Source organism: Camelus ferus, chromosome 1 (assembly GCF_009834535.1).
Source record: "Camelus ferus isolate YT-003-E chromosome 1, BCGSAC_Cfer_1.0, whole genome shotgun sequence".
Taxonomy (NCBI): Eukaryota; Metazoa; Chordata; class Mammalia; order Artiodactyla; family Camelidae; genus Camelus; species Camelus ferus.
In genome coordinates this window covers 43,179,223-43,203,368 of record NC_045696.1, presented here as the reverse complement: position 1 = coordinate 43,203,368, position 24,146 = coordinate 43,179,223, and the positions used below count along the sequence as shown (strand labels likewise).

Below are 24,146 nucleotides of genomic sequence, written 5' to 3'. Positions count from 1 at the left end.
ATACCCAACACTCTACTCCCATGTTATTGGTGACAGCTGTGGTTCCATATACTTTCGATGGTCAGAGATGAGGATAGGGGAGGGCTGAAAATACAGTTCTTGACTGTCGCATGTTCCCAAAAGAAACTGTAGTCCATGAAAGGAGCAATAAATCTGGTTACAGCTAGCCACGCGTGTGGAATATGGCTACCACACACCCATGAACAGCCCCTCTCCCCACAGAACATAATCCCATCCACACACAGGGAAGATAATCCAAGGTTCCTCCTACTTAATACATTCAGTTCAATGTTCATATTCCCTGTATGAGTTTTCTCCATCAGATCTAGAAGAGATTCCTTCTATTCTTGTAAAGTATTAAAATAAAGAGAAAAACAAGTTTTCAGTGCCCCTTTCTTCATGTACAGTGGTGTACTTGGGATAAAATAGGCATAATATAAATTTCCATTATAAAAAAATGATGAATAAAAGACAAATGGCTATTACTGATTCATAGTGATAATGGAATCCTAGAGGGCAAACAATAGAAGGAGGAAAATTTCATGAGAAGTACCCGATTGTGTTCTCCAAGGGGAATTTTTTAGTCCTTAATTCTCAGACTCCTGCTCTCAACTCCTGAGAGAGTCATCTGGTTTGTCTGTTATCCTCTATGACCACACCTGAAGTGGATGTTTTGGGAATGTATAGCTTTTAAACCTTCCTTTTCTGAAGTTGGTAGGGCAGAGCACTATTTTAAGGCTCAATTATTCAAATACTTGTTTGGATAGGTATTTGATTTGGGGACAGTGTTAGTCCTTCAGAATCACAGGAGGCTTCTGGTTGACTTTTTTATGGGCAAGGTTCTTTGCCATAAGCACACCCCAAATCCTTTCTTTGTCATATTTCTTAAACCTGCTTTGTTGCTTGACTTCTTTGGTACAATGTCTTGCTCTTAGAACGTTCACAAGTGTTGCAGTGTTGCAGTGTTTCACTTGTTGCCGCTGTTCCAGTTGTCCCTGGAAACATGATGCGACCATTATCCCCGATTCTCTGCAGTAATTACTTCTAACTTAGAGGATTTGGTAGCCCGGTTCCATAACCACAACCTCACTGCAGGGAAGACAAGATAGCGTCTGGCACTTTCAGCATCGGTCACGGCAGGCAGTGTTTCTTCCCATCAGGATACCCAGGGCAGGGAGTTACCTAAAGGAAAGGGGCCATGTGCTCATGAAATGGACCTTTTATGTCAAATGAAATGAAAGTGAAAAATTCTCCTACATTTGTCTGTAGCATGTTTGAAATGTATGCATAATTATCAATCACAACCACTCTTTCCATTATTATCCACGTATCCATTTAAATTTAGCAATTCTTTCTCTTCAGCCATTCCACATACCCTTTAATATTCATCCTAGCTCTGGTTTAATTTATAGAGGTGTGAATCACCACGTATTCTTCAAGGGAAAGAAAACGAGCTGAATGAGTACAGAGATAGCACTTTTATATAATTCGGTGTAGCCCACTTTCCATGGGAAGCATTATAGTCTGCTGATGTTTTGATTGTTTCTTCTATGTATTTTCTTTCCTGGCCCCTCTGGAAATTAAATTAATGAACTTTTAAAAATCCAGAATATCTTTCCAGTTTTCATGCCTCTTAGTTGCTCTTCCAAGGCCAGATAATATACATTCAAAAATAAAAAGGTGACATATAATAAGAAATTCTGTGGTTGTAATGAGAAATCTAAATATAGACCAATTATGTTTACTTGGTCATCTTCTCTTTGATTTAAGCATCCCAAGGGCAGCTTTATGAACCTTTAAAGAGTATCATATTACTGTTGCTGTAATAGTAACCTGTATAATTTGACCACTAACCTATCTATTGAAATGTTTGTTGTTGTTTTTTTAGAAGCACATAACTTTATTTCACTGAATGCTTCTTTGCCTAATTGTGCCCGTGCCAATTCTTATTGAATATTTAATAACGTGCATTTTATTCCAATATTCTTCTTTCCTTTTCTAAATGAATTGTCCTCAGGCACTAGAAACATAAAAGTATCAGTGACATATTTTGTTTATAGCACCTAAAATGAAAGTGTTTTGATTTCCCATCAAGATGCTGAAGTAGTAGGACCACAAGCTTGCCTCTCCTCATGGCTACAAGGAAACCACTGACTGACTGCTAAACAACCATGGAAAATAAAGACTGAAACCTAGCAAAAAAGATCTTCTTCAGCTGGAAACAAAGAGGGAACCACAGCAGGGTGGTAGGAGGGCATACTTGTGATATAATTGGGCCTCATACCCCCCGGGTGGTCGACCCACAAGCTGAAGAACAATTAAGTTGCAGACACCCTCCCGCAGGAGTGAGAGCTCTAATCCCCAAGTCAGGCTTCTCAGCCTGGGGTTTTGGCACTGGGAGGAGGAGGAGATCCTAGAACATCTGGTTTTGAAGGTCACAGGGGCTTAACTCCAGGAGCCCCACAGTATTGGGGGAAATGGAGACCTCATTCTCTTGGGAAATGTACATAAAAACTTGAGGGTACCAGGTCTAAGGCCAGAGGCAGTGATTTCATAGGAAATCACTGGGCCAGGCCTGCCTGATGGTTTTGGAGGATCTCCTGGGGATACAGGGGAAGGCTTCAGCTCACCCAGGGGACATAAAAGTTGGTGGCAGGCATTCTGGGAGTGTCCATCTACATGAGCTTTCTTGAAGGCTGACATCTTGATTGGATCATTAGCACCAAGACCTAGCTCCACCTAACAGCCCGTAGAGAAGCCTCAGGCGAAACAACATACTGGGTGGGAATACAGACCCACCCATCACCAGACTTCCTCTAGACATGACCCTACCCATCAGAGGTCCAGGACTAAACTTCACCCAGCATTGGGCAGGCACTAACTCCTCATGTCAGGAAACCTGTATAAGCCTCTAGTTCATCCTAATCCGCCAGTGGGCAGATACCAGATATAAGAAAACAACAATCCCAAGGCTGATAGAAGGAATCCACAGACAGAGGCCAGACTCTACACTGGGATGAGCTGGACCCTGGCCCTGGGTGACAAGAGAGGAGTGTACTGCTGGGACACATAGGATGTCTCCCACAGAGAGCCACCTCCCCAAAGTTGAGAAACATAACTAACCTACCTAAAAATACAAATAGAAAGATAGACAATATGAGGTGGCAGAGGACTGTCTTTCAAGCCAAGGCACAAGATAAACTCCCAGAAGAAGAAATAATGAGGGGATAAGCAATGTGTCTGAGAAAGAGTTTAAGGTAACAATGGCAAAGATGTTCAGAGAACTCAAGAGGAATATAGATACATAGAGTGAAGTTTTTAGCAAAGAGTTGGAAAATATAAAGAATACCCAAATAGAATTGAAGAACAAACTCACTGAAATGAATAACATAGTAGAAGGAACCAAGAGCAGACTAAAGGAGGCAGAAGAACAGATTAATGAGTTAGATGACAGATTAGTGGAAATCACTACTACAGTACAGAAAAAAGAATGAAAAGAAATTAGGGTAGTTTAAGGGAATTCTGGGACAACATGAAGCACACTATATACTATTCACATTATAGGGTTCCTAGAAAGGGAAGAGAGAGAGAAAGGACCTGAGAAATTTTTTGAAGAGATAATAACCAAAAACTTCCCCAAATTGGGAAAGGAAACACTCACCCAAGTCCAGGAAGCACAGAGAGTTCCACACAGGATCAACCCAAAGAGGAACACACCAAGGCACATAGTCATCAAATTGACAAAAATTAAGCATAAGGAAAAAATATTAAAATTAGCAAGAGAAAAACAACAGATAACATACAAGGGAATTCCCATAAGGTTGTCAGCTGATTTTTCAGCAAAAACTCTACAGGCCAGAAGGGAGGGGCACAATATATTTAAAGTGATGAAAGGGAAAAACTTACAACCAAGAATACTCTCTGTCCAGCAAGGTTCTTATTCAGATTTGATGGAGAAATCAAAACATCACAAACAGACAAAACCTAAAAGAATTCAGCTCCACCAAACCAGCTTTACAACAAATGTTAAAGGACCTTTTCTAGTCATCAAACCATAAGAAAAGAGAAGAAAAAGAAGAAAGAGAAAAAAAAAAAAAAAAAAAAGACCTGCAAAAGATTGCCTTGGCACTTTAGAATCTTTTTTAGTTTCATATAAATTTTGGAGTTGTTTATTCTAGTCCTATGAAAAATGTCTTAAGTATTTTGACAGGGTTTGCATTGGATCTGTAGATTGCTTTGGGTAGTGTGGCCATTTTGATAATGTTGATTCTTCCAATCCAAGAGCACAAGATATCTTTCCATTTCTTTGTATCATCTTCAATTTCCTTCATTAATGTTTTATAGTTTTCAGAGTATAGGTAACCTCCTTGGTTGAGTTTATTCCTAGGTATTTTGTTGTTTTTGATGCAATGGAAATGATTATGCCAGTTATAAAATGCTGGTTTTTGAAGTGAAAAAAACAAAAAGTGAATGAAGGGCTGCAGATGACAAAATATCCTTCTTTTTTATGGGCGAGTTGTATTCCATTGCATTATATATGCTACATCTTCTTTACCAATTCATCTCTTGATGTGCACTTAGGACACGTCCATATCTTGGAAATTATAAGTAATGCTGCTGTTTAAAACAAAAATTATATAGAACTAAATGTGCACACTCAAAAGACTATAAGATTAGAGGATTGTATCAATGTCAATATCCTGGTTTCCCTATTTTGCTATAGTTTTACAAGATATTACCTTTGGGGGAAACTGGGTAAAAAGTATATGTGATCTCTCTGCATTATTTCTTACAACTGTGTATGGACCTATAATCTCAAATAGTTTAATGAAAAAAAAATCTTGGCTCTTATAAGAGATAAATCTCTAAATAATTATGCTGAGTGTAAGAAGAAGACCAAAAAAAGGGTACATACTGTATAATTCCATTTATATAAAATTCTAGAAAATGCAAACTATTCTATAGTGATAGAAAGCAGATCAGTGGTTGGGGAGAGGGTCTGGTAGGACAGGAGAGGGTCTGGTAGGACAGGAGGGAGGGATTATAAAAAAGCACAAAGAAATTTTTAGAGGTGATGATGGATGTGTTCATTTTCTTGATTGTGGTGATAGCTGTACACAAGCCTAAATTTATCGAGTTGAACACTTTTTAGTACATACAATTTTTTGTTTGTCAATTACACCTCAATAAAGCTGTTTTGAAATCCAGAAAAAAAGGGTTTTCCCAAATACATATTAATTTATTTTTACTGATATGTAACCAATTTGTTTTAAATGCAGTATAAAATAGAATAGCTCCAAAAATATTCATGTAGAGTGAGGTTACGCTATTACTGAAGTGTTCTTTCCTTAGTAAAAAGTTTCAACAAATTCCATTTTTTATAAACAGCACTTTGGGTCTACTTGTCTAGGGGAACAGAGTGAGATCTGGACTACACAGCTGTAAACACTTGCCTTGATCATGAATTACAAGTAACCCTTGGGAGAAAGACTTGTTAGAAGAAGCAAATTCTAATTGTTTCAGAAGTAGCATCCTGAATCTATAACTGCCTAGAGAACACTCCAGTGCTTACAAAATATTCTAACTGTAGAAGGTCTGAAAAGTTTTCTCGGCTCTGATTTTAAGGGCATATTGCCTGTGATGCCATCAAAAAGATAAACAAAATAGGGGAGAAAAAGAAAAATATATACAGAAATCACTTGCATAATTTCAGGACATTCATATGTACTTAAAAGCTTCAGGCATTCCAACTGGAAACATTAAGACACAAAGTAGATCTATCTGTTAGATTGTCTTAATTTTCACATAAACTGGCACTTCTTAAGTATCTCCTTGTAAACACTCTATTCTCCACAGAAACCACCTCACCTTTACAAAACTTGTTCCTTCCTCATTAGCTCTAGAGAGGTTTAATATGCATTATGAGAAGTGTGATAATTGGTGTGTCTACAAAACAATGACATTAAGTTGTAAGGAAGCCTTACAGAAATGTTTTATTACCCTACCAGTATTGGTGCCAATTTTGAACAACAGAAGTATCTTATAATGGAACTTAATACTGCAAATTATAGTTTAAGCATTGTAAAAGGAAACCTGATATTTTTTTCAGTGTAATATACTGTCTCCTACTTGAAAACACTTTATTCCCACCCTCAAAATCAAATGATTACTCAATTCATAAAATGTAATTTTATTCAATTCTAATATACTTGATGTTCTAAGAAAATAATCATGTGAAAGATTAGAATGACTTCTACATAGTATGCCATGAAATGAATTTACTTGCCAAGAGTTACCCACTAATAAAAGTTAATTAAATTAATTTTTAATTGTCATATATAAGCCATTTTCTCCCAGCTCAGCCTTTATACTTGCTACTTGGAAGATTCTGGATCTTAATTCACTAACAATCCCAGAGACAAGTGGGATGAAAGGGTGGAGGACAGGAGACTACTGTCTATGCGCAAGGTAACTGCCTCAGGTGAGGTCACTGCAAATCATCAGGCAAGGCAGAACTTCTGTCACTAGAGAGAAGACAAGGCACTTTTTTTTTTTTTCTCTTTAAAAGACTTCTTTTTGTGTGATTTGTGGGTTAAAGTCCTTAGATTCATCATAATTCAACTAAATGCCCCATTTCACTTTCCAGAGACCTAGTCAATCCCTTAACTTTTATGGGATCTGGCAGAGCTGGTAAATCCATTTATGTTATAATTTAGCAATCTTTAGGAGAAGTTTTTACTCTACTCTTCAGTTTCAGCAGCCCATTCTTGCATCTGCAAAAGATATGAGATTCTTTTAGGATGAACATGGGAGCTTTCGGGTTTCACTATTATTTAAACTGAGAATTTAAAAACTTAAATTTATCTTTTTTTAAATTAAAAGTTTCTAGGGCCATCAGAATAACCAGCCACATTATTTGTATTACTCAGTCTCTTCATGACAATCTGTCACAGCAGCCAGCTAGTCTGCCAGAAGCTGCCTTCAATAAGCATTTCATTCCAGGGAATTACAGGATAATAATTTATGTAACTATTTTAGGCACACATCTATGGACTAATGGTATATCATTTTCCAACTTCCAAAACAACCAACTTACATAAGCCAATTCTGTGGGCGTCAGTCCCCTGCAACCTCTCTAGTTACCAAGTACTCTCTCAAGCAAAGTTCTAGGTATTTTAAACAGAGGTTTAATTCAGGGAATTTGGTGGTGAAATGTCATTAGAATTGTTTGATCAAGAGCAGTTTAAAAAATATCTAAACCTTTGATTTAAAAACCAAATCATTTTGATTTAAAAGCCAAATCATTTAATCCAGAATTTAGGAAGCTGCCACCACTGCTATTAATGTTGCTTTATGCACAATTTACTTTCATTTATGACACTGGAAACTAGATACTGGACCATGGAGTCTACCTGCTACAAGCACTCATGTCTTTTTAGAACTTGTCTAAGAGCTGTAGACAGATGACTTCTATTTTATTCTTGCCTTTCAAATACTGTATGAATGTATTTCAATGGCAGCAACTAAGTTGTATCCAGTACCTTAGGCAAAAAGAAATCTGAGGAAAGGGATCTTAGCATTTGCAATGCAGAATGGAGCACGGGGAGGATTTGTTTTACTCAATCTTTCCAGCATCATTTGACATAGTTGATTTTTGTCTCTTTAAAGCACTTTCTGCTCTTGCTTTCTGAGTAATTGTATTTTTCTGTCTTCTCTCCTCATGCATTGCCTGCTGTTTCTGAGGATCTTTTTCTGGATGAAGTCAATAAGGAAAATGGGGACAGAGGAATAGGTCCATTATCCTTGAAATGATGGCAGTGAAGTCTTCTCCATATAGCCGCCATTTAAATGAAAGTCTGGAAGTCTGTGTATGTGCAAGCACACGCACATACAAATGTGGGGTGGGTTTTAGGAATAACACCAGTCTTTTTCTTTTATCCCTTCTTCCTCCTTTCTCTTCTGTGGCAACTCTAGAGACCATAAGCTAAAGGTGGTAGCATCGCAAGATGGAATTCCTTGGCATCCTTGTGTAACTTCTTGAAGGGAGGCCACATGAGAGACCTATTATAAAGAATTATATTGACTGTCATATTAAGAATAAAGAAGTTTTACTTTGTTTTAAGGCACTTACAACTAAAGGGAGCATTTAGCCTGTTCATTTCATGAAGGTTTGAGGTTTATCAGAAAATAATGCTAGAAGGGGACAAGAAAGATGTGGACATGAGCAATAAAATGATTGTCATGATGGAGAATGAAATTTAGGTCAAATAAGAACAGATGGTTTTGATGGGAAGTTAGAAAGTGATAGTGACAATGTTTACAACATTGATGAGTAGTAGGATTGTGAAGGTTTTTAACCAAGTGAGAAGGGTATGGCATGCTGTTTTTAAGTGTATGTTTTCTGTCAAGAGTTGGTGGGATGTTCATTTTCTTGTGCTATCAAGCTTGGGGGTGTGACCATAGAAGTAACTGATTATGGAGATATAAAGGAAAAATGAAAACGCCAACTATGAGAAGATCAACAAACTGAGAGGCCAGAGGTTTATGGAGGACCATTTGAAAGACATTCACCTATTCCAATATTTAAAGTTTCTGGTTTTGTTAGTAGATGAGGTCAGAATAGCAGAAAACTTGTACTGGTACTCCCTGGACACGTTGCTCTTTGTATTTTACAGGCTTTTTGGTGAGGCAAAGATAATGTTGCATATAAAAACATGGGCACTGGTGTCAGACTGCCCAGCTTCTGACTCTGCTGTAGTCATTCACTAGTTTAGTGGTACTGGGTGACTGGCTCACTCTTGAAACACTTTTTTTTTTTTCTTTCCGAAATAAAAGACATTCTGAAGATTAAATAAAGACAATGATTTTGAATGTCTTGATTATGAAATTACTCTCATTATTGTGTAATATTATGGCTTCCTAATTTGCTTAATGATGGCATTAAAATTCACTACTAAATTTACTGGAGGGACATTGGAGAGGACAGTATCCACCATATCATTTATTGTTATCCATATAGCTCCTTACTTTACACACAACACACAAAACAAAAACAGAAATAACCTTCCAGATTGAATATCAAAAGAAATTTGCTTCCACTGAGAAACGTGTATTCTCAAATTCTCCACATAATCATGCTAACAAATGTCTATTCCCTTTTAGCTTTGGAGACAATGTAATTAGAGTCAAAATTGCAGCTTAACTTTAATATAGGAAAGGGCTCTGTGAATATCATACATACACTCCCTTCCCTCCATTAATAACAACCTTACATCTTATTTTAGATTTAACATTTGTTAATTTTTATTGCATATATATTACAAGTTACTTCAGTTCTGTGTATGATTATGCATATATGAGTAACTTCAATATTCTAGATTTTTTTAAAAATATATATTTTATTGAAGAATAGTCAGTTTACAATGTGTCAACTTCTGGTGTATAGCACAATACTTCAGTCATAAAAGAACATGCATATATTTGTTTTCATATTCTTTTTAACCAAAAGTTACTACAAGATATTGAATATAGTTGCCTGTGCTAGTATTCTAGATTTTGAAACCACAAACTGTTGGAGGAAAAACGGAGATCAAGAAGATTTCTACTGCTACAGAAAGGTTGTTTTATTTATTTTTTTAAATAGTGAAGAGTTTTCCCTCCAAGGACTAGGATGAAGCAGTTCTCCTTCTGTGAGGTGCAACCCGAGCCTGTGATCTAATATGACTCTACACGTCTCATTTTGTTTGAAAGTTTAGTTGTGCATCATCTATTGACCTTGTTTCTTAAATTGGTACAATCTATGTGATAGTTATTTCTTTACATTGTGATTCATAGAGTCTAATGAGGGTTCGAGAGCTCTTTTCTCAATTACACCCATATGAATATTTTAACGGTAAAGGGAGATGAAAAATATAAGGTATTATTTCCTACTCTATAATTCAACCAAGCAGGTGTTATTTTAATAATATCTTATTTCCATCCCTGCAATAGGACTTGCCACATTGTGGCTAAGATACCATGTTAAGTAGGACAACTGTGAACATCTTTGAGAAATTGCTCAAAGGTTAAATGTTTCTTACTTTTCATACCAGCAAATGATTTCATCTTTGACCTGCAATTTGACATTCTAAGCATAGGATGTTTTGTATTTTTAGTATCAAGTGATTAAGTCTGTTGGATTTCATCCAGTCTCCTATTAATTTTGACACTGGGAAGCCTGAGGATACATCACTGAGTTTAAGCCTATGTAAGTTTCAAGGAAGCCAAGTACACAGAAGCAAATGAAGAGTGCAGTTCCTGTCAGTCTTGACAATGGCTCTGTGAAGTCTCGCATATGATAAACCAAACAGGTTACTCATAAACTGCTCTCTTTTGGACAGATTTATATCTAGTTTTAGGAGACCTTTATTGTGTGCCTACTGTTTGGAAGACAGTAAGTTCTTAAAAGACAGAAGAAATGAAAACAAAACAGTCTGGGCTTCAAGGAGCTTTTGTGTACATAATATTACTGAAGTTCAGAGAAAGACAATGTGTTCTTTATAATGTGTACCTGATGAAGTAACCTTTTGCAAATTTCTAAGTAATGAAAAACAAGTATGTACCACTTGGCACAGAGGTAACTTAAGGAAATAAGAGATCAGGGGCTTAAGAATCCTAACTCAGTTCATAATTCACCATTCATTTGCCTGATTTTTGCATTCTCTGAAATTTGCCCTTTGAATATTATTCAGTCTGATTTTTCTACTGAATTTATATAGTCTTCTGATTCATTTGGGCTTATATCCTTTAATTAATTCATTAAGAATATATTGAAATCTAAGAACTAAATAAGTGAAAAGGTATTTCATGCTCATGGACAGGAAGACTCAATATTGTCAAGATGTCTATTCTTCCAACTTGATCTATAGATTCATTGCAATTTCAATCAAAATTCCAGCCAACTGTGTGTGTGTGTGTGTGTGTATAATTTTAGTATTTACAACTGATTCTAAAGTTTATAAGGAGAAGTCGATGACTCAGAATAACCAACTCAATAGTTAAAGAGAAGAATAAAGTTGGAGCACTGACCCTATTTGACTTTAAGACATGATATAAAGTTATAGTAATCAAGGTAGTCTGGTATGAGCAAAAGAATACAGAAATAGATCAATGGAACAGAATAGAGAGTTCAGAAATAGGCCCCCTTAGATATAGTCAACTGATCTTTGATAAAAGCAATTAATGGAGAAAAGAAAATCTAAACAAAGATCTTACACCATTCACAAAAATGAGCTGAAAATGATTCACAAATCTAAATGTAAAATGCAAAACTGTAAAACTAGAAGATAATATAGACAAAAGCTTAGATGACCTTGGGTTTGGTGATGACTTTTAAGTTACAATACAAAAGGCAAGATCAATGAAGTAGGGATTGATAAACTGGACTTCATTAAAATTAACAATTTCTGCTTTGTGAAAGACATTATCAAGAGAATGAAAAGACTCATCACAGACTGGGAGAAAATATTTACAAAAACATATCTCATGGAAGACTTATTCAAAATATACAAAGAACTTTTAAATCTCAACAATGAGAAAATGACCAATTCAGTTAAAAATGAGGACAAAGACCTTAACAAGTATCTCACTAAGAAAGATGTACAGATGTTAAATAAGCATATAAAAAGATGCTCCACATCATGTCATGTGGAAAATGTAAATTAAAACAACAGTGTTATACCACTACATACCTATTAGAATAGCCAAAATCAGAATCCTGAAAACCCCAGATTCTGGTGAGGATGTGGAACAGGGGCTCTCCTTCATTGCTAGTGGGAACACAAATGGTACAGCGACTTTTGAGGATAGTTTGGCAGTTCCTTACAAAAGTAATTGTATTCTTTCCATATGATCCAGCAGTCTTGCTCCATGGTATTTACTTAAAAGGGTTGAAAACTTATGTCCACACAAAAACCTGCACACAGACGTTTATAGTAGCTTTTTTCATCATTCCCCAAAGTTGGAAGCAACCAAGGTATCCTTCAGTAAGTGAATGGATAAATAAACTGTGGTACATCCAGGCAATGGAATATGATTCAGTGGTAAAGAGAAATGAGCTATCAAGTCATAAAAGGACATAAAAGAAACTTAATTACATATTACTAAGTGAAAGAAGTCAATTTGAATAGGCTACATACTGTGTGATTCCAACTACTTGACATCCTGGAAAAGACAAAACTTCGGAGAAGGTAAAAAGTCAATAGTTGCTATGTGTTGAGGGATGGAGGATGAATAGGCAAAGCACATAGGATTATTAGGGCAGTAGAAGTTTTCTGTATATTATAATAGTGCATACATTTCATTATACATTTATACAAAGCCATAGAATGTATAACACCAAGAATGAACCCAAAAGTAAACTATGGTGTTTGGGTGATAATGATTTGTCAGTGTAGGTTCATCAATTAGGTTTATCAGTTGTAACGTGTACCACTCTGGTGGGGCATACTGATAGTGGTGGAGGTGGTGGGTGTGTGGAGCTCTCTGTATTTTATTTTCAATTTTGCTGTGGACCTAAAACTTCTCTAAAAAATAATGTCCATCTAAAAATAGAAACAATAGCAAATTAAAACTGAAGTAATGAAAGTAAGAAAATGATAAATATGAGAAGAAATTAATTAATTAGAAAACATGCATTCAATAAAGTCAAGAAAGCCAAAAATTGGTTCTTTAGGGAAAAAATAATGCATGTTAAGACTCATTAAAATGTAGCAGAAATACAAAGTATCAGTGTAAGGAATGCAAAAAAAAGGCACTTATGATGCCAAACATCATCATACATAAAATAAAAGAATATTATGAGCAATTGTACATGAATAAATTGAAAAATTTAGTTGGAAAGGATAATTCTTGGAGAAATAAAATTTAGAAGATTTATATCATAATGATGAGAAAATTTAAAAATCCTATTCTTTAAAGGAAATGTAATCCATAATTAAAAGCCTTTCTTCAAAGAAATTTCTGGCCCACATACCTTCTCTATCAACATAATATTACTTAAACTTTTTCTAGATAGTAGGAAAACAGATAACTACCTTCTACTTGTTTTATGAGACTAGCATAACATTGATACAAAATCATGACCAAGGGTATTACTAGAAAAGAAAATTACAAAACAATCTTCTTGTAATCTTCAATATAGATGTGAAATATTGCAAACATATGTAGAGCTGCCTAGATGTCATATGGATAAGTGTCCTTTTAGCCATATAAAGAAATTTAGTCACTACTCTGAGAGTAATGGGTGGGCTTTGGAAGGTTTTAAGAGAAGAAGACATAAATTTGATTCTGTATAAGCCCTATGATATAGCAGAAAAAACATATTTGCTAAATATGATTCCCTTCACTTAATATTTTACACTCTGGTGAAAAAATAAACCTATTACTTTTAAAACAGAGTGTTTTAAAACACTTGAAATAATAATATTGAGTGATGCAGACTACTAAAGTATAGGAATTTACTGAAGACTCAATGTGGTATTTAGAAGCTGGAGAATGCTTCGTGAATGGAAGAAGAGGAAGTAAACTTTATCATACATAACCTTAGATAATGTATACTTAAGTAGTTGGAGACCAGAGAGAGTTTATTTCTGGAAGAGAAAAATAATACGAGCAGATGGATTTAAACAGTAATAAGCTGTGGTCTGTGAATCCATATCTCCTAGGATAACATTACACGTTAGAGACCTTCAGTACATTTTCTGATAATTCAGTTTCTCCAGGCAGCACGGACACCTCCAGGGGGCTCGAGGGGCTACCTGGGACATAGCAGGTGGGAAAGCCAGGCCTCCAACCACCAGAAGGAGAGTCTCAAAACCCAGTTCTTCTGAGATATGCTTGTGCTCATTATCATTCATTTTCTTCTGCTTATGTTAGATTTAATTTGTTCTTTTTCCAATTTTCTAAGGTGGAAACTTAGATCTTTCTTCTTTTCTAAATATAGGCATTCAGTGCTATAAATTCCCCTCTAAGTACTGCTTTCACTGCATCCAATGGATTTTGATAAGTTGTGTTTTCATTTTCTTTTAATTCAAAATAGTTTTTAATTTCTCTTGAGATTTCTTCTTTGACCCACGTCAAGGAAATTTGTTGTTTAATCTCGACGTATCTCAAGATTTTCCAGTTATCTTTCCATTACTGATTTCTAATTTAATTCCATTGTGGTCTGAGAGCAGACACTGTATGGTTTCTGTATTTTTAAATTTGCTAAGGGTGTTTTATAGTCCATATTGTGGCCTGTCTTGGTAAACATTCCATATGAGTTTGACAAAAATGTGTATTCTGCTGTTGTTGTATAAGGTAGTCTATAGGTGTCCATTTTATCTAGTTGATTGACAGTATTGTTGAGTCCCACTGTGTTCTTACTCATTTTCCATCTGCTGAATCTGTCCATTTCTGATAGAGGGGTGTTGAAGTCTTTGACTATAACAGTGGATTCATCTGTTTCTCCTTGTAGTTCTGTTAGTTTATACCTCATATATTTTGACACTGTTGTTGGGTACATACACATTAAAAATTGCTTTGTCTTCTTAGAGAGTTAGCCTTTATCATTTTGTAATGCTCTTCTTTAACACTGATAATTTTCCTTGCTTTGAAGTGTGCTTTGTCTGAAATTAGTATACATACTCTTGCTTTTTCAGATTAGTTGTTAGCATGGTACATTTTTACTCCATTTTTGGATATTTTGTTTTTTCTGTTTTTTTCATTCTTCAGTCCTTTTTCTGTGTTTATATTAAAGTGGGGTAATTTTTAGACAACCTATAGTTGGGCCTTGTTTCTTGATATACTCTGACAATTTGTCATTTAATTTGTGTATTTAAACCATTAATATTCAAAGTGATTATTGATATAGTTGGATTACTATCTACCATATTTCTTAATATTTTTCAGTTTGTCACTTTTGTTCCTTATTCCTATTTTTGTCTTCCACTCATTTTCTGTCTTTTTTGCTTCTAATTGAGCATTTTATATGATTTCATTTTTTCTTCTTTCTCAACATGGTGATTTTACTTCTGTTTTTTAGGGTTTTTTTGGTGATTGCAATAAACATTTACAACTAACCCAAATCCATTTTTAAATAACACTATACTGATTCACAGGTAGAGAGTACCTTATAATAATAAAAATAATCCTTATCCCTTTGTTCTATCCCTTTTATCATTGCTGTCATTCATCTCACTTATACATAAGCACATACAAATAATAAACATAAGTACACATGATTAAATGCACTGTTACCATTATTATTTTGAACATACTGTTAGAATAATAGACTTTTTAATTTTACCTTTACTTATTCCTTCTCTGATGCTCTTCATTTCTTTATATAGATCTGAGTTTTTGCCCTTTATCATTTTCCTTCCCTTTAAAGTTTTTTTTTTTTTAACATTTCCTGCAAGGCTTTCTACTGTCATTATTGTTTCAAACATTTCTTCTGTTCCTTTCTCTCTTTTCCTTCTAGAATTCTCATTAGGCATATGGTATAACTTTTGTAGTTCTCTCAAATTTTTGGATATTTTGGTTTTTCTGTTTTTTTTTCTTTCTTCAGTCCTTTTTCTCAATGTTTCTCAGTTTCCATGATTTCTATTAAGATATCCTCAAGCTCTGGGAATCTTTCCTCAGCTGCATTCAGTCTACCAATAACCCCACCAAAGGCATTTTTCATTTATCTTTTCTCTTACATTTTTTTTCCTCGTGTGTGTGTGTGTGTGTGTGTGTGTGCACATGCGTGCGCATATGTTCTTAGAATTTTCATCTCTGCTTATATTGCCCATCTGTTCTTGCATGTTGTACTTTATCTGTTGGAGTCCTCAGCATCTTATTCACAGTTGTTTTAAATTCCTGGCCTGATAATTCCCACATACCTGCCATATCTTAGTCTGGTTCTGATGCTTACTATTTCTCTTCAAACTTTGGTTTTTGCCTTTTAGTATGTCTTGTACTTTTGTCTTAATAACTGAACATAATGTACTTGGTAAGGAGAACTGCTATAGTCAGGCCTTTAATGGTCACGTGTGGGGGGAGGGGAAGTGTTCCATAGTCTTCTGAGTTAGTCTTGGTCTTGTAGTGAGTTTGCACCACTGACCTGGGAACTTCACAGATACTTCTCAGTTTTTCACCCCTCTTTACTGGGATAAGGTGGCTAGCGTGGGCTCTACTTGGGTATACTCCTTCTTCCACATAGAAGGCTAGAGGGGCTGCAATTAGTTTTCCTTCCCCCAGGTCATTTAAGCCTTGATTAACCCCAGCCAGTTAGGCTGTAGCTAGTTTCACCTGAGGGCAGACATTTTCAAGAGGAACAGGTTGCTCTGGCGTATTTCAAAATGGTTCCTTTTCCTTTCCTCCTGTCAGAAGCACAAGGGATTTTTCTCTGTAATTCACTGAGAACCAGGCCCATCTCCTGGAGGTAAGACACAAAAGTACGAGAACCACCTGATGTTAAAGTCTTTTATTTCAGTATTGCTTTTTCCCATTTCACGGGCAACCTGAGGTGCAGGAAAGTTTTGTATCATATTTATTTTACCTGAAGGATGTCCTTTAATATGTGTTGTGGTGAATGGTATTGAATTCTCTCAGGTTTTGTTTGTCTGGAAAGTTGTTCTTTAGCTTTTCTTTTTGAAAAAATGTTTTCACTTGTTAACAAATTTCTGGGTTGATGTTTTTCTTTCAGAACTTGAAAGATGCTACTCAGTTGTCTTTTGGCTTGCATAAAAATTGAGTGTGGATTCTGTTGTAGCTGTAGTTACACTTAGTGCTTATTTTTGCTTCACATTTTTTCAGAGTAACCTTACTCATAGGGTGCGAGTTGGATTGTTAGAGGATTTTTTTCTCAATCTCCTGTTCTCCTATTACTTTTAGGCTTTCTCTTTGTGCTTCCCATCAGAACAGGTCTCTGTCCATGCTCTCACCATAGGGACAGACTGCCGCATAGTCGTGCTGAGTATCCCGGCGGTGGGGACAAGGAGGGCATTTTCTGTTTTGCTCATTCAATTTCAGTCTTAGACTGGCTTGGTGTTCTTGGGGATGGAGCTTTCTCTATGGTCTTGCTCTGGTTCCTTTTGCTAGATCTAGAAATTTCTAATAACCAGGGTCTGGAGAGTCTCTACCCTCCTCCCAAGGGTGGGATTTTTTTCTGGTCTCTTGCTCTAGCTGCAAATGTTTGCTCTCCTTCCTCCACTTTCCTCAACTCACAGCTTAAGATTTTTTTCCCCCCTGTGGGAGAGAAGTTTCAGGTGGAACTCTGTGCTTCTCTGCAGCGGCAGCTGCTATTCTCGCTCAGGCTTGAACCACAAAGGGGTCCTTTTTCCTAGTCTCTCTGCTCAAAGTTGCTCTTGTTACCTTGTGACATCCATGGAAAAGTCTGAGTTTGGTGTCAAATCCCTGGCGTCTCTGGCCCTTGGTAGTTCTGTACTCTCAGATTACCCTGCACTTAGTCTTTAGCAATCTTTTCACATTCTTAGCTGAGATCTTTTTACTGGCTTATATGTTAGCCCAGTTTTCCTCCTGTTTGGCCCGGGATAAGCCTCCACTCGTGTTTCCTTGAAGGTGCCTGTCTTTCCTCAGATTTCAGCCTAACTTGTTCCCCTGTGGCCTCCGTTGTTTTATTAGCTCAGAACAAATTATAACTTTGTAGATTTTTCGGCTTTTTCCTGTTGTGTGAGTGGGACCAGTGCTCTTCCTACATTTCTGTATCCTAATTGGAAGCCAAGCCTTTGTGGAGACGAGTTTTTGTTCAGCTGGAAATCATTAAAACAGATGCCTGCTGTATATAATGAGAAAGTTACTCACAGTTGTGTTGGCTACCCTTTGAAAATATAGGTCTTTAAAAGGCTAGAATGCAAGTATTCTGTGACCAAAATGTGTATGTGATGTCATATTATAAATGTGATGCCTTTGGCATATCATTATTGAACTATTGGCTTTAAGTTTCATTTTAATTTTATTAGTAGTGTGACAATGGATGTTCCTTGTGTATAAAAAATCAGAAATTATAAAAGTGGCTATTTTAACACAACCTTACTGTTGGAAAGCTGACTTTATTACCTGTTCATTTAAATTTTGGAAATTTTATTTATCTTTAGAACATTTCAGAATGTGAGCACAGTACTTTTTAGAAAATCAATTTTAGCACATCAGAATTCTTAATTGTAAAGTATTGCATCATTTCCATTATATTTCATTTCATCACACTTGCCATTATCACATTTAATTTCATCAGTGTCAAAACTACTTGAAAGTTCAGTTTATATAAAAGATACTAATGTACTCTTAACTTCTGATGAATAGAGTAATAATCTAATGCACTCAGAAAAATGTTTTTTTCAAAGCTGCTATGAGTAATAGAAGTATTCTCTATGCTGTTGGGTCAAAAAGCTAGAAGCAGAGTGACACTGAAAAATAGAGCACCTATAAATAATGTGTGATGGTCTTACATTATCTTTTTATTTTGTCATTTCCAAGAACTGGATGAAGAAATAGGAATAATGTAAAAATCAGTGTAACCATGTGGCCCTTATTTGTGAGCTAGACGTTGTTCATTAATTCAGTATGCTTACTGAGTGGCGGTTACAACAGGGGCTATTCAAGGGACTGTGGAATCAGCAGTGGCTGAGAGAGCAAGCTCTGATACATGTATAGCTCTCTGTTTTTAAACAAAATAAAAGTACTTACTGTTCTTTTACATTAACTTTACTGATGAGATGTCAAGTGGGGTAGCTTAACTTTGAGTGTCTTAACTTTTAGCAGTTGACAGCAGATTCAACTGCTGTATCATCTTCCTAGCATATATAAATACACTTTTTTGTATATGAACAATTTAGAGGAGTGTATAAATATTTTCTTCTCTAAGGGTGTCAATAAAATTGAGGAACTAGAGTAGAACATGAAATATTTGGTTCAAATTTAGGCAAAGGATTATGCAAAGTTTCATTTATTAATTTGCCCATTTTGGTTGATTAGTGTGGCTCTTCTCAGCACTCTGTGTGCATGAGGCAATACTAGGTTTTTAGGAGTCTCAGCAACGTGAGGAACAGGTCTCTTTATTAGATCTAGATTGAAGGTTATATTACGGTGTGTTGGTTTTTGGTTTTTCTGTGGTGAGCTTAAGCCAGATCTTACTAGCTTTGTGAGAAGCCAATTGTTATATTTTCCATGAATTTGAGACCTGTTTGTCCAACAATTGGTGGCTTAAAATCTGACATACTGGAGTATTTTGTTACAGTGGAAGCATTTTATTATTGTATTTGGAGTCCCCAATACCATCCCCACATTAAAAGATTTCCTAGAGTGATTCATGGGATTTAAGATAGAGTTTTACTCTTAAAATATTTATTAAACAGATGGAGTAAAGGTAAACAGCAGGATCATTAGGGAAAGAGATGTAAGTAGCGAGGGGAGGAACCTGTGTGCAGGCCTCCTTATGCTCTCTCCCTCATTAGCTGTCACGTGGAGCACGCTCTTCCCTAGCAGTGGAAATGCAGCCACATGTGTGCTGTGTTTTTGCTGAGGGAAGCTGGCTAGAGACTCATGGGCTAGGTTTTTATTGGGAGCTGGTCACATAGGCACTCCCTGCCTCGCACATACCAAAGTTCAGACTTCCAGGGGAAAAAAAAAAAAAAAAGCAGATACAGTAGAAACCACGTTGTTTTCACAAACACTTTAGACACCGTATACGACCCCTAGCATTTTGGGGGTGGTAGGAATACTCTGAAAATCCAGGTTCCCAGACAACAGCCAAGAGTCAGTCTTGAAAGCAGGCCTTCTAGCCTAGCCTAGCAGCCCTGGGCCAGCTCTGTTAACCTTTTTCTGCACAATTAACTATTTCTAGTACCTTGGTTGTAAAAAAAAAAAAAAAAATTGTATATGTTAGTAATAACAACCAAGTTTCTAACTATTGATGTAGCTTAATTGGAATTACCAAGTTAGAGTCATTAATCAGATCTTATTAACCAGGTTATCCTTCTGCTCTCGACTCCAGTTCTGATGACTAGATCCCCTGCTCCTTCTCTGTGCTTGTCTCATTCTTTATCTCATGCATTTATTCCTTCAATAAAAATTCTCTGCTCTTTACACCATCAAAGTAATTCAAAATATACAGCAGCGCATACGACAAATTCCTTCTGTGTGGGGATTTACGCTGTGTTTGGTGAGGATGCGGGTATTGGGTATAGAGATTTTCAACTGGTGCTTAATACCATGAAGAAAATACCTAAGGGGAATAGAGTGACAGAGTTGGATTTGAATTAGTTCATATGTTGTTTTTAAGGAAGGCCTCTCTGGACATTTGAACAGGGAAGGGAAAGATGTATGGGAGTAAATTGCACATACACCTAGAGGAAGTTCCCTCCGACAGAATTCCATGTGCCAGAGGCAGAAACTGATGGAAGAGAGGCAAAGAGGTCAACATGGCTCATGTAGAATAAACAAGGTATAGATTTAGTTAACAGGTAACATCAGAGAAGTGGGGGAAAATAGAAAACATATTTTAGGGATTTGTAGTTCTGTTAGTATCTTTAAATTTTCCCTGCATGAGAAGAATCCTGATTTTTGTGAGAAAAGAATTGATAGGCTCTTACGTACATTTAAAAAGTAAGAGCAAATAATAAGTTTAAAGGTAAAGATGGAATATTAGGAGAGAATATACGAAGACAACATTAGGAGCATATTGCAATAATACAGAGCAAAAGATGTTGAGGATCAGAACAGTAGCAGTGAGTGGAAATGGTCAGAAGAGTTGTGCTGGGTACATTTTGACTTCAGAGCCAATGCAAAAAGAATAGAACAAAGAGAATCTTTTTGGATGATACTTTCAAGGGACTTTTAGATTTTTGGTTGAAGTAACTAGGAGAAAGATATTGATACTGATTGAAATGAGGAAAACTGAGAAAGAAAATTGCTTTGGGGTGACCAAGAATTTATATTTGGATGTGTTATGCTTAGGGTACATATCTGATGACCAAGTGGAGATGTTGAGTAAACTGGGATATAAGAGTGAAGATGGGTGGAGGTGAGGGTGTGGAGATCTAAACTTGGGAGTCATCAAATTAAAGATGACATTTAAAGCTATGGGGATGGAAGATACACAAAATGTAGTTAGAAAAAGAGTTACAAGGACAAACAAAGCCATGGGGCATTCTTATTGGTATAAGAGTGGAAGGTGAGAACTACCTGTAGTGGAAACCGAAAGAAATAGTCATTGAAGTAAGAGAACCAAGAGCAAGTGATGTCTAGAGTCAGTGTGAAGAAAGTCCTTCAAGAAGAAGTGATCAGTATTGTCAAATGTTGCTGATTTTTGCATTAGGTGAAGTTCAGAATTAACCGTTCCTGATGTTGGCAAAAGCAAATGATATATATATATTATACTACTGACATAAATTAGTGTGGGTTCAAGAGAGAATAGGAAGAATGTAAAGATGGACTCTAAATGCATTTTGTAGCTGCAGGGAGACTTGGGGGTCAGGAGGATTTTTTATAGTTACTAATACAGTATGTATGATTATGACAGACTGTTCGAGAGAGAGAAAAAGATGATTAACAATAAAAGAAAATAATATCATAAGTGAGATAGGATGGAATCCAGTGCATAATTGGACAGGAAAACTGATACACAGCAACAGCAGGAGAGGAGGTAGAGTGCATGCGAGTCAAAGCAGGTGGGCTGGTGGAGGTGGTGTCAGTGTTTCTGAATGCTTCTGTTTGTCAGTGAACTATTTACAAGCTGAAGAGCTGAAAATAGGGAGTGCCCTGAGGGCAGGGTGGTCAGAGAGTTTTTGTTAAGTATTGGAGAAAGGAAATGGTTGTGGGTCTGAATGACTAAGGAAATACAATAGGATTGAAAATACAATAGGATTGAAAATACAATAGAATTGAAACTATGGACAGATTCTGAGATATGTGGTCAGGAATATTGAGTTAGTGAGTCAGTTCAGGTCCTTCAAGAGCAGATAGCAAGTGTGGGATTAGATATGTAAGACATTTATTGGGCAAAATGCCTGAAAAGGGTAAAAGAGAGGGTTAAGCATAGGTGAGAAGAGCATTTAGACTGTGATGCTGGTCTGACACCCATGAAATGAGGAGGAAAATCGGGTAAGAGCTCAGACTGCAGTGCAGATCTGACGGTGTCTTGGCCGGGCCAATGTGAGATCCCCCAGCAAAGGCTGACTGTTGGCGGGGTCCCACGTTGGGCAGAAACAGCCCCACTGTAGTAGTCTTGTCCTACCTGGCCACTGGCTGGGAGAAGGCTAAAAGAAGCCCAGCTTTGGCAGGAGCCTGGTAGAGGCCCTGCAGGTGCTGGAGGCAGAGGCTTCAGTCCATGTGCTCAGGGCAGCAGGCTCTCCTGAGGGAGAGCTGAGATGTGTGTGCACGTCCATGGCTGACACATTCCACTTGGTTGTATGTTTCACTCCAGGGTGTTTAGTGTCTCCGATGTATTTGAGGAAGGAAGTAGAATGCTGTATTTAAACAAATTTGAGAATTTCCAGGGTGGTAATGTGAAGGGGAAGAAGGATAAGCAAACTGAAGCATAACTATGCAGTTAAAAGAGGAAACACAATCTAAGCTGGTTATGGGAATGAGTACCTGAGGGGGCTGTGGTTCTAGCCATGCAGACAAGGAGCCCAAGTGTCTTTAGTGAGGTACACATCCTTAACTCCTTAATTGTTTGCAAGTTTCTAAGTATAAAAGTATAAAAGACTTAAAATTACATATACATATGTATACATAGAGAAACAATTTCAAAAGTTATTAATTTAAGTGTATACATATGACTTAGATATAAGAGGAGAGAGAAGAATTTACCTCCTGGGTAGGTTTCAATTCCTATGTGTTTCTTTAGTCTTAACTGCACTGAGTTGGATTTTAATTTTATCTATCTGTTGTAGCATGGGCCTCAAATTCCAATGAACTACTTCATCATGTGCTCAGATCAAGAGGAAACTGAATGCATTGAACTTGTTATGATGGGGGATGATATGATACCAAGTTCTAACTGCAAGTCTGGAATTTATTTCCATTTGTCCTGCATCTGTCCCCTCTGTTCTTTTCCTACTTTGATGGGCAAGTCTAGTTTCACATCTGAACCTTCTTCAATATATCTTATCCTGCTCCCATTGAAAAAGCCATGCCTGGCTGTGTCAGATAATAAGTGAATAATAATAATTAATATAACTGTCACCAGTAAATGCCAGGAAGTAAGTCCTGTTCTGAGAGCCTTAAGAAATATTCAGCCAATCCTCATAACACTATATTTTATTATTATTATCCCTATTTGCAGATGAAAAAATGAAGCCTGGGTAGTGTAACTTGCCTCTATTTATGCAATAAGTTGTGGAGCCACAGAGAAACCAAGCTGAATTCAAATTTTCCTTTTAATTATTATCTTATAACCTTAGTGCTACACACTAAACACATCAATTTATAAATGTTTCATGGCCCATATTTTCAGTACCTTTATAGATTTATCTCCTTTTGAAATTCTCCATGTTAATACAGAAAGAAACAGCACTGTCTACTTACAGAAAAAATAACAACAATTATATGTCCATACAAGGCCATCATTAGGTATTTGATTTCTTTCAGACCCTGAACACATGGCTTACTACTTAGATGTCTTGATGCTTCAGGGTAACTATTTTTGTTTATGACTATAATCATAACTGTCAAACAGAAGTGTATGTAATTTTTTTCCTTATAGATTCAAGTCCTATTTTCATTAGAATTATTGCTATAGGGCTTGAGGCTTTTCAGATCATAAAGCTGGTCTCCTAAATCAGAAACAGAAAGGACTCTTCTACAGGATTATGCATGCTTCCAGATGTGTATGACACAATAAAGCAATATTCTTGTTAAAGATGACTTTTACCCATTTCTCTCTTTCTTGGTCTCAGACTTATACTTTCCAAAACTATATTGGAAAATTAATTACAAGTATATTGGGAAATTAATTGCTTAAAATAACAATACTTAAAGAGCAAGTCAAAACTTTAGTAAAGTTAAAGACAATAAATGATATTTTTTCACTGCTGAAGTAAACCAGTTATGTCAGAGACATTGTTCTGTTTCTTTAACACTTTTCTATCCATTAATTGTAGCATCTGTTTCTGAATGTTGTA

General features: G+C 36.3%; 1 protein-coding gene and 1 long non-coding RNA gene across 5 annotated transcripts in view; one reads left to right on the top strand and one right to left on the bottom strand.

The window, feature by feature from the left end:
- Positions 1-702: 702 nt before the first annotated feature.
- Positions 703-24,146, bottom strand: part of LOC106730093 (endogenous retrovirus group PABLB member 1 Env polyprotein-like) — a 637,472-nt gene continuing 614,028 nt past the window's right edge. For 2 of the 4 annotated variants that reach the window (XM_032478158.1, XM_032478181.1), the window contains one exon: positions 7,916-8,061. In XM_032478158.1, the coding sequence (XP_032334049.1) occupies positions 7,985-8,061 (77 nt within the window). In that variant the 3' untranslated portion in view covers positions 7,916-7,984. Of the gene's footprint in view, positions 1,183-7,915; positions 8,062-24,146 lie in introns of those variants that run through there. The other 2 variants (XM_032478196.1, XM_032478248.1) reach the window with 2 other exon arrangements.
- Positions 12,263-21,451, top strand: LOC116663243. Its single transcript, XR_004319451.1, has 3 exons — positions 12,263-12,430; positions 14,454-14,468; positions 21,441-21,451. It is a non-coding gene; the product is annotated as an uncharacterized LOC116663243 (long non-coding RNA).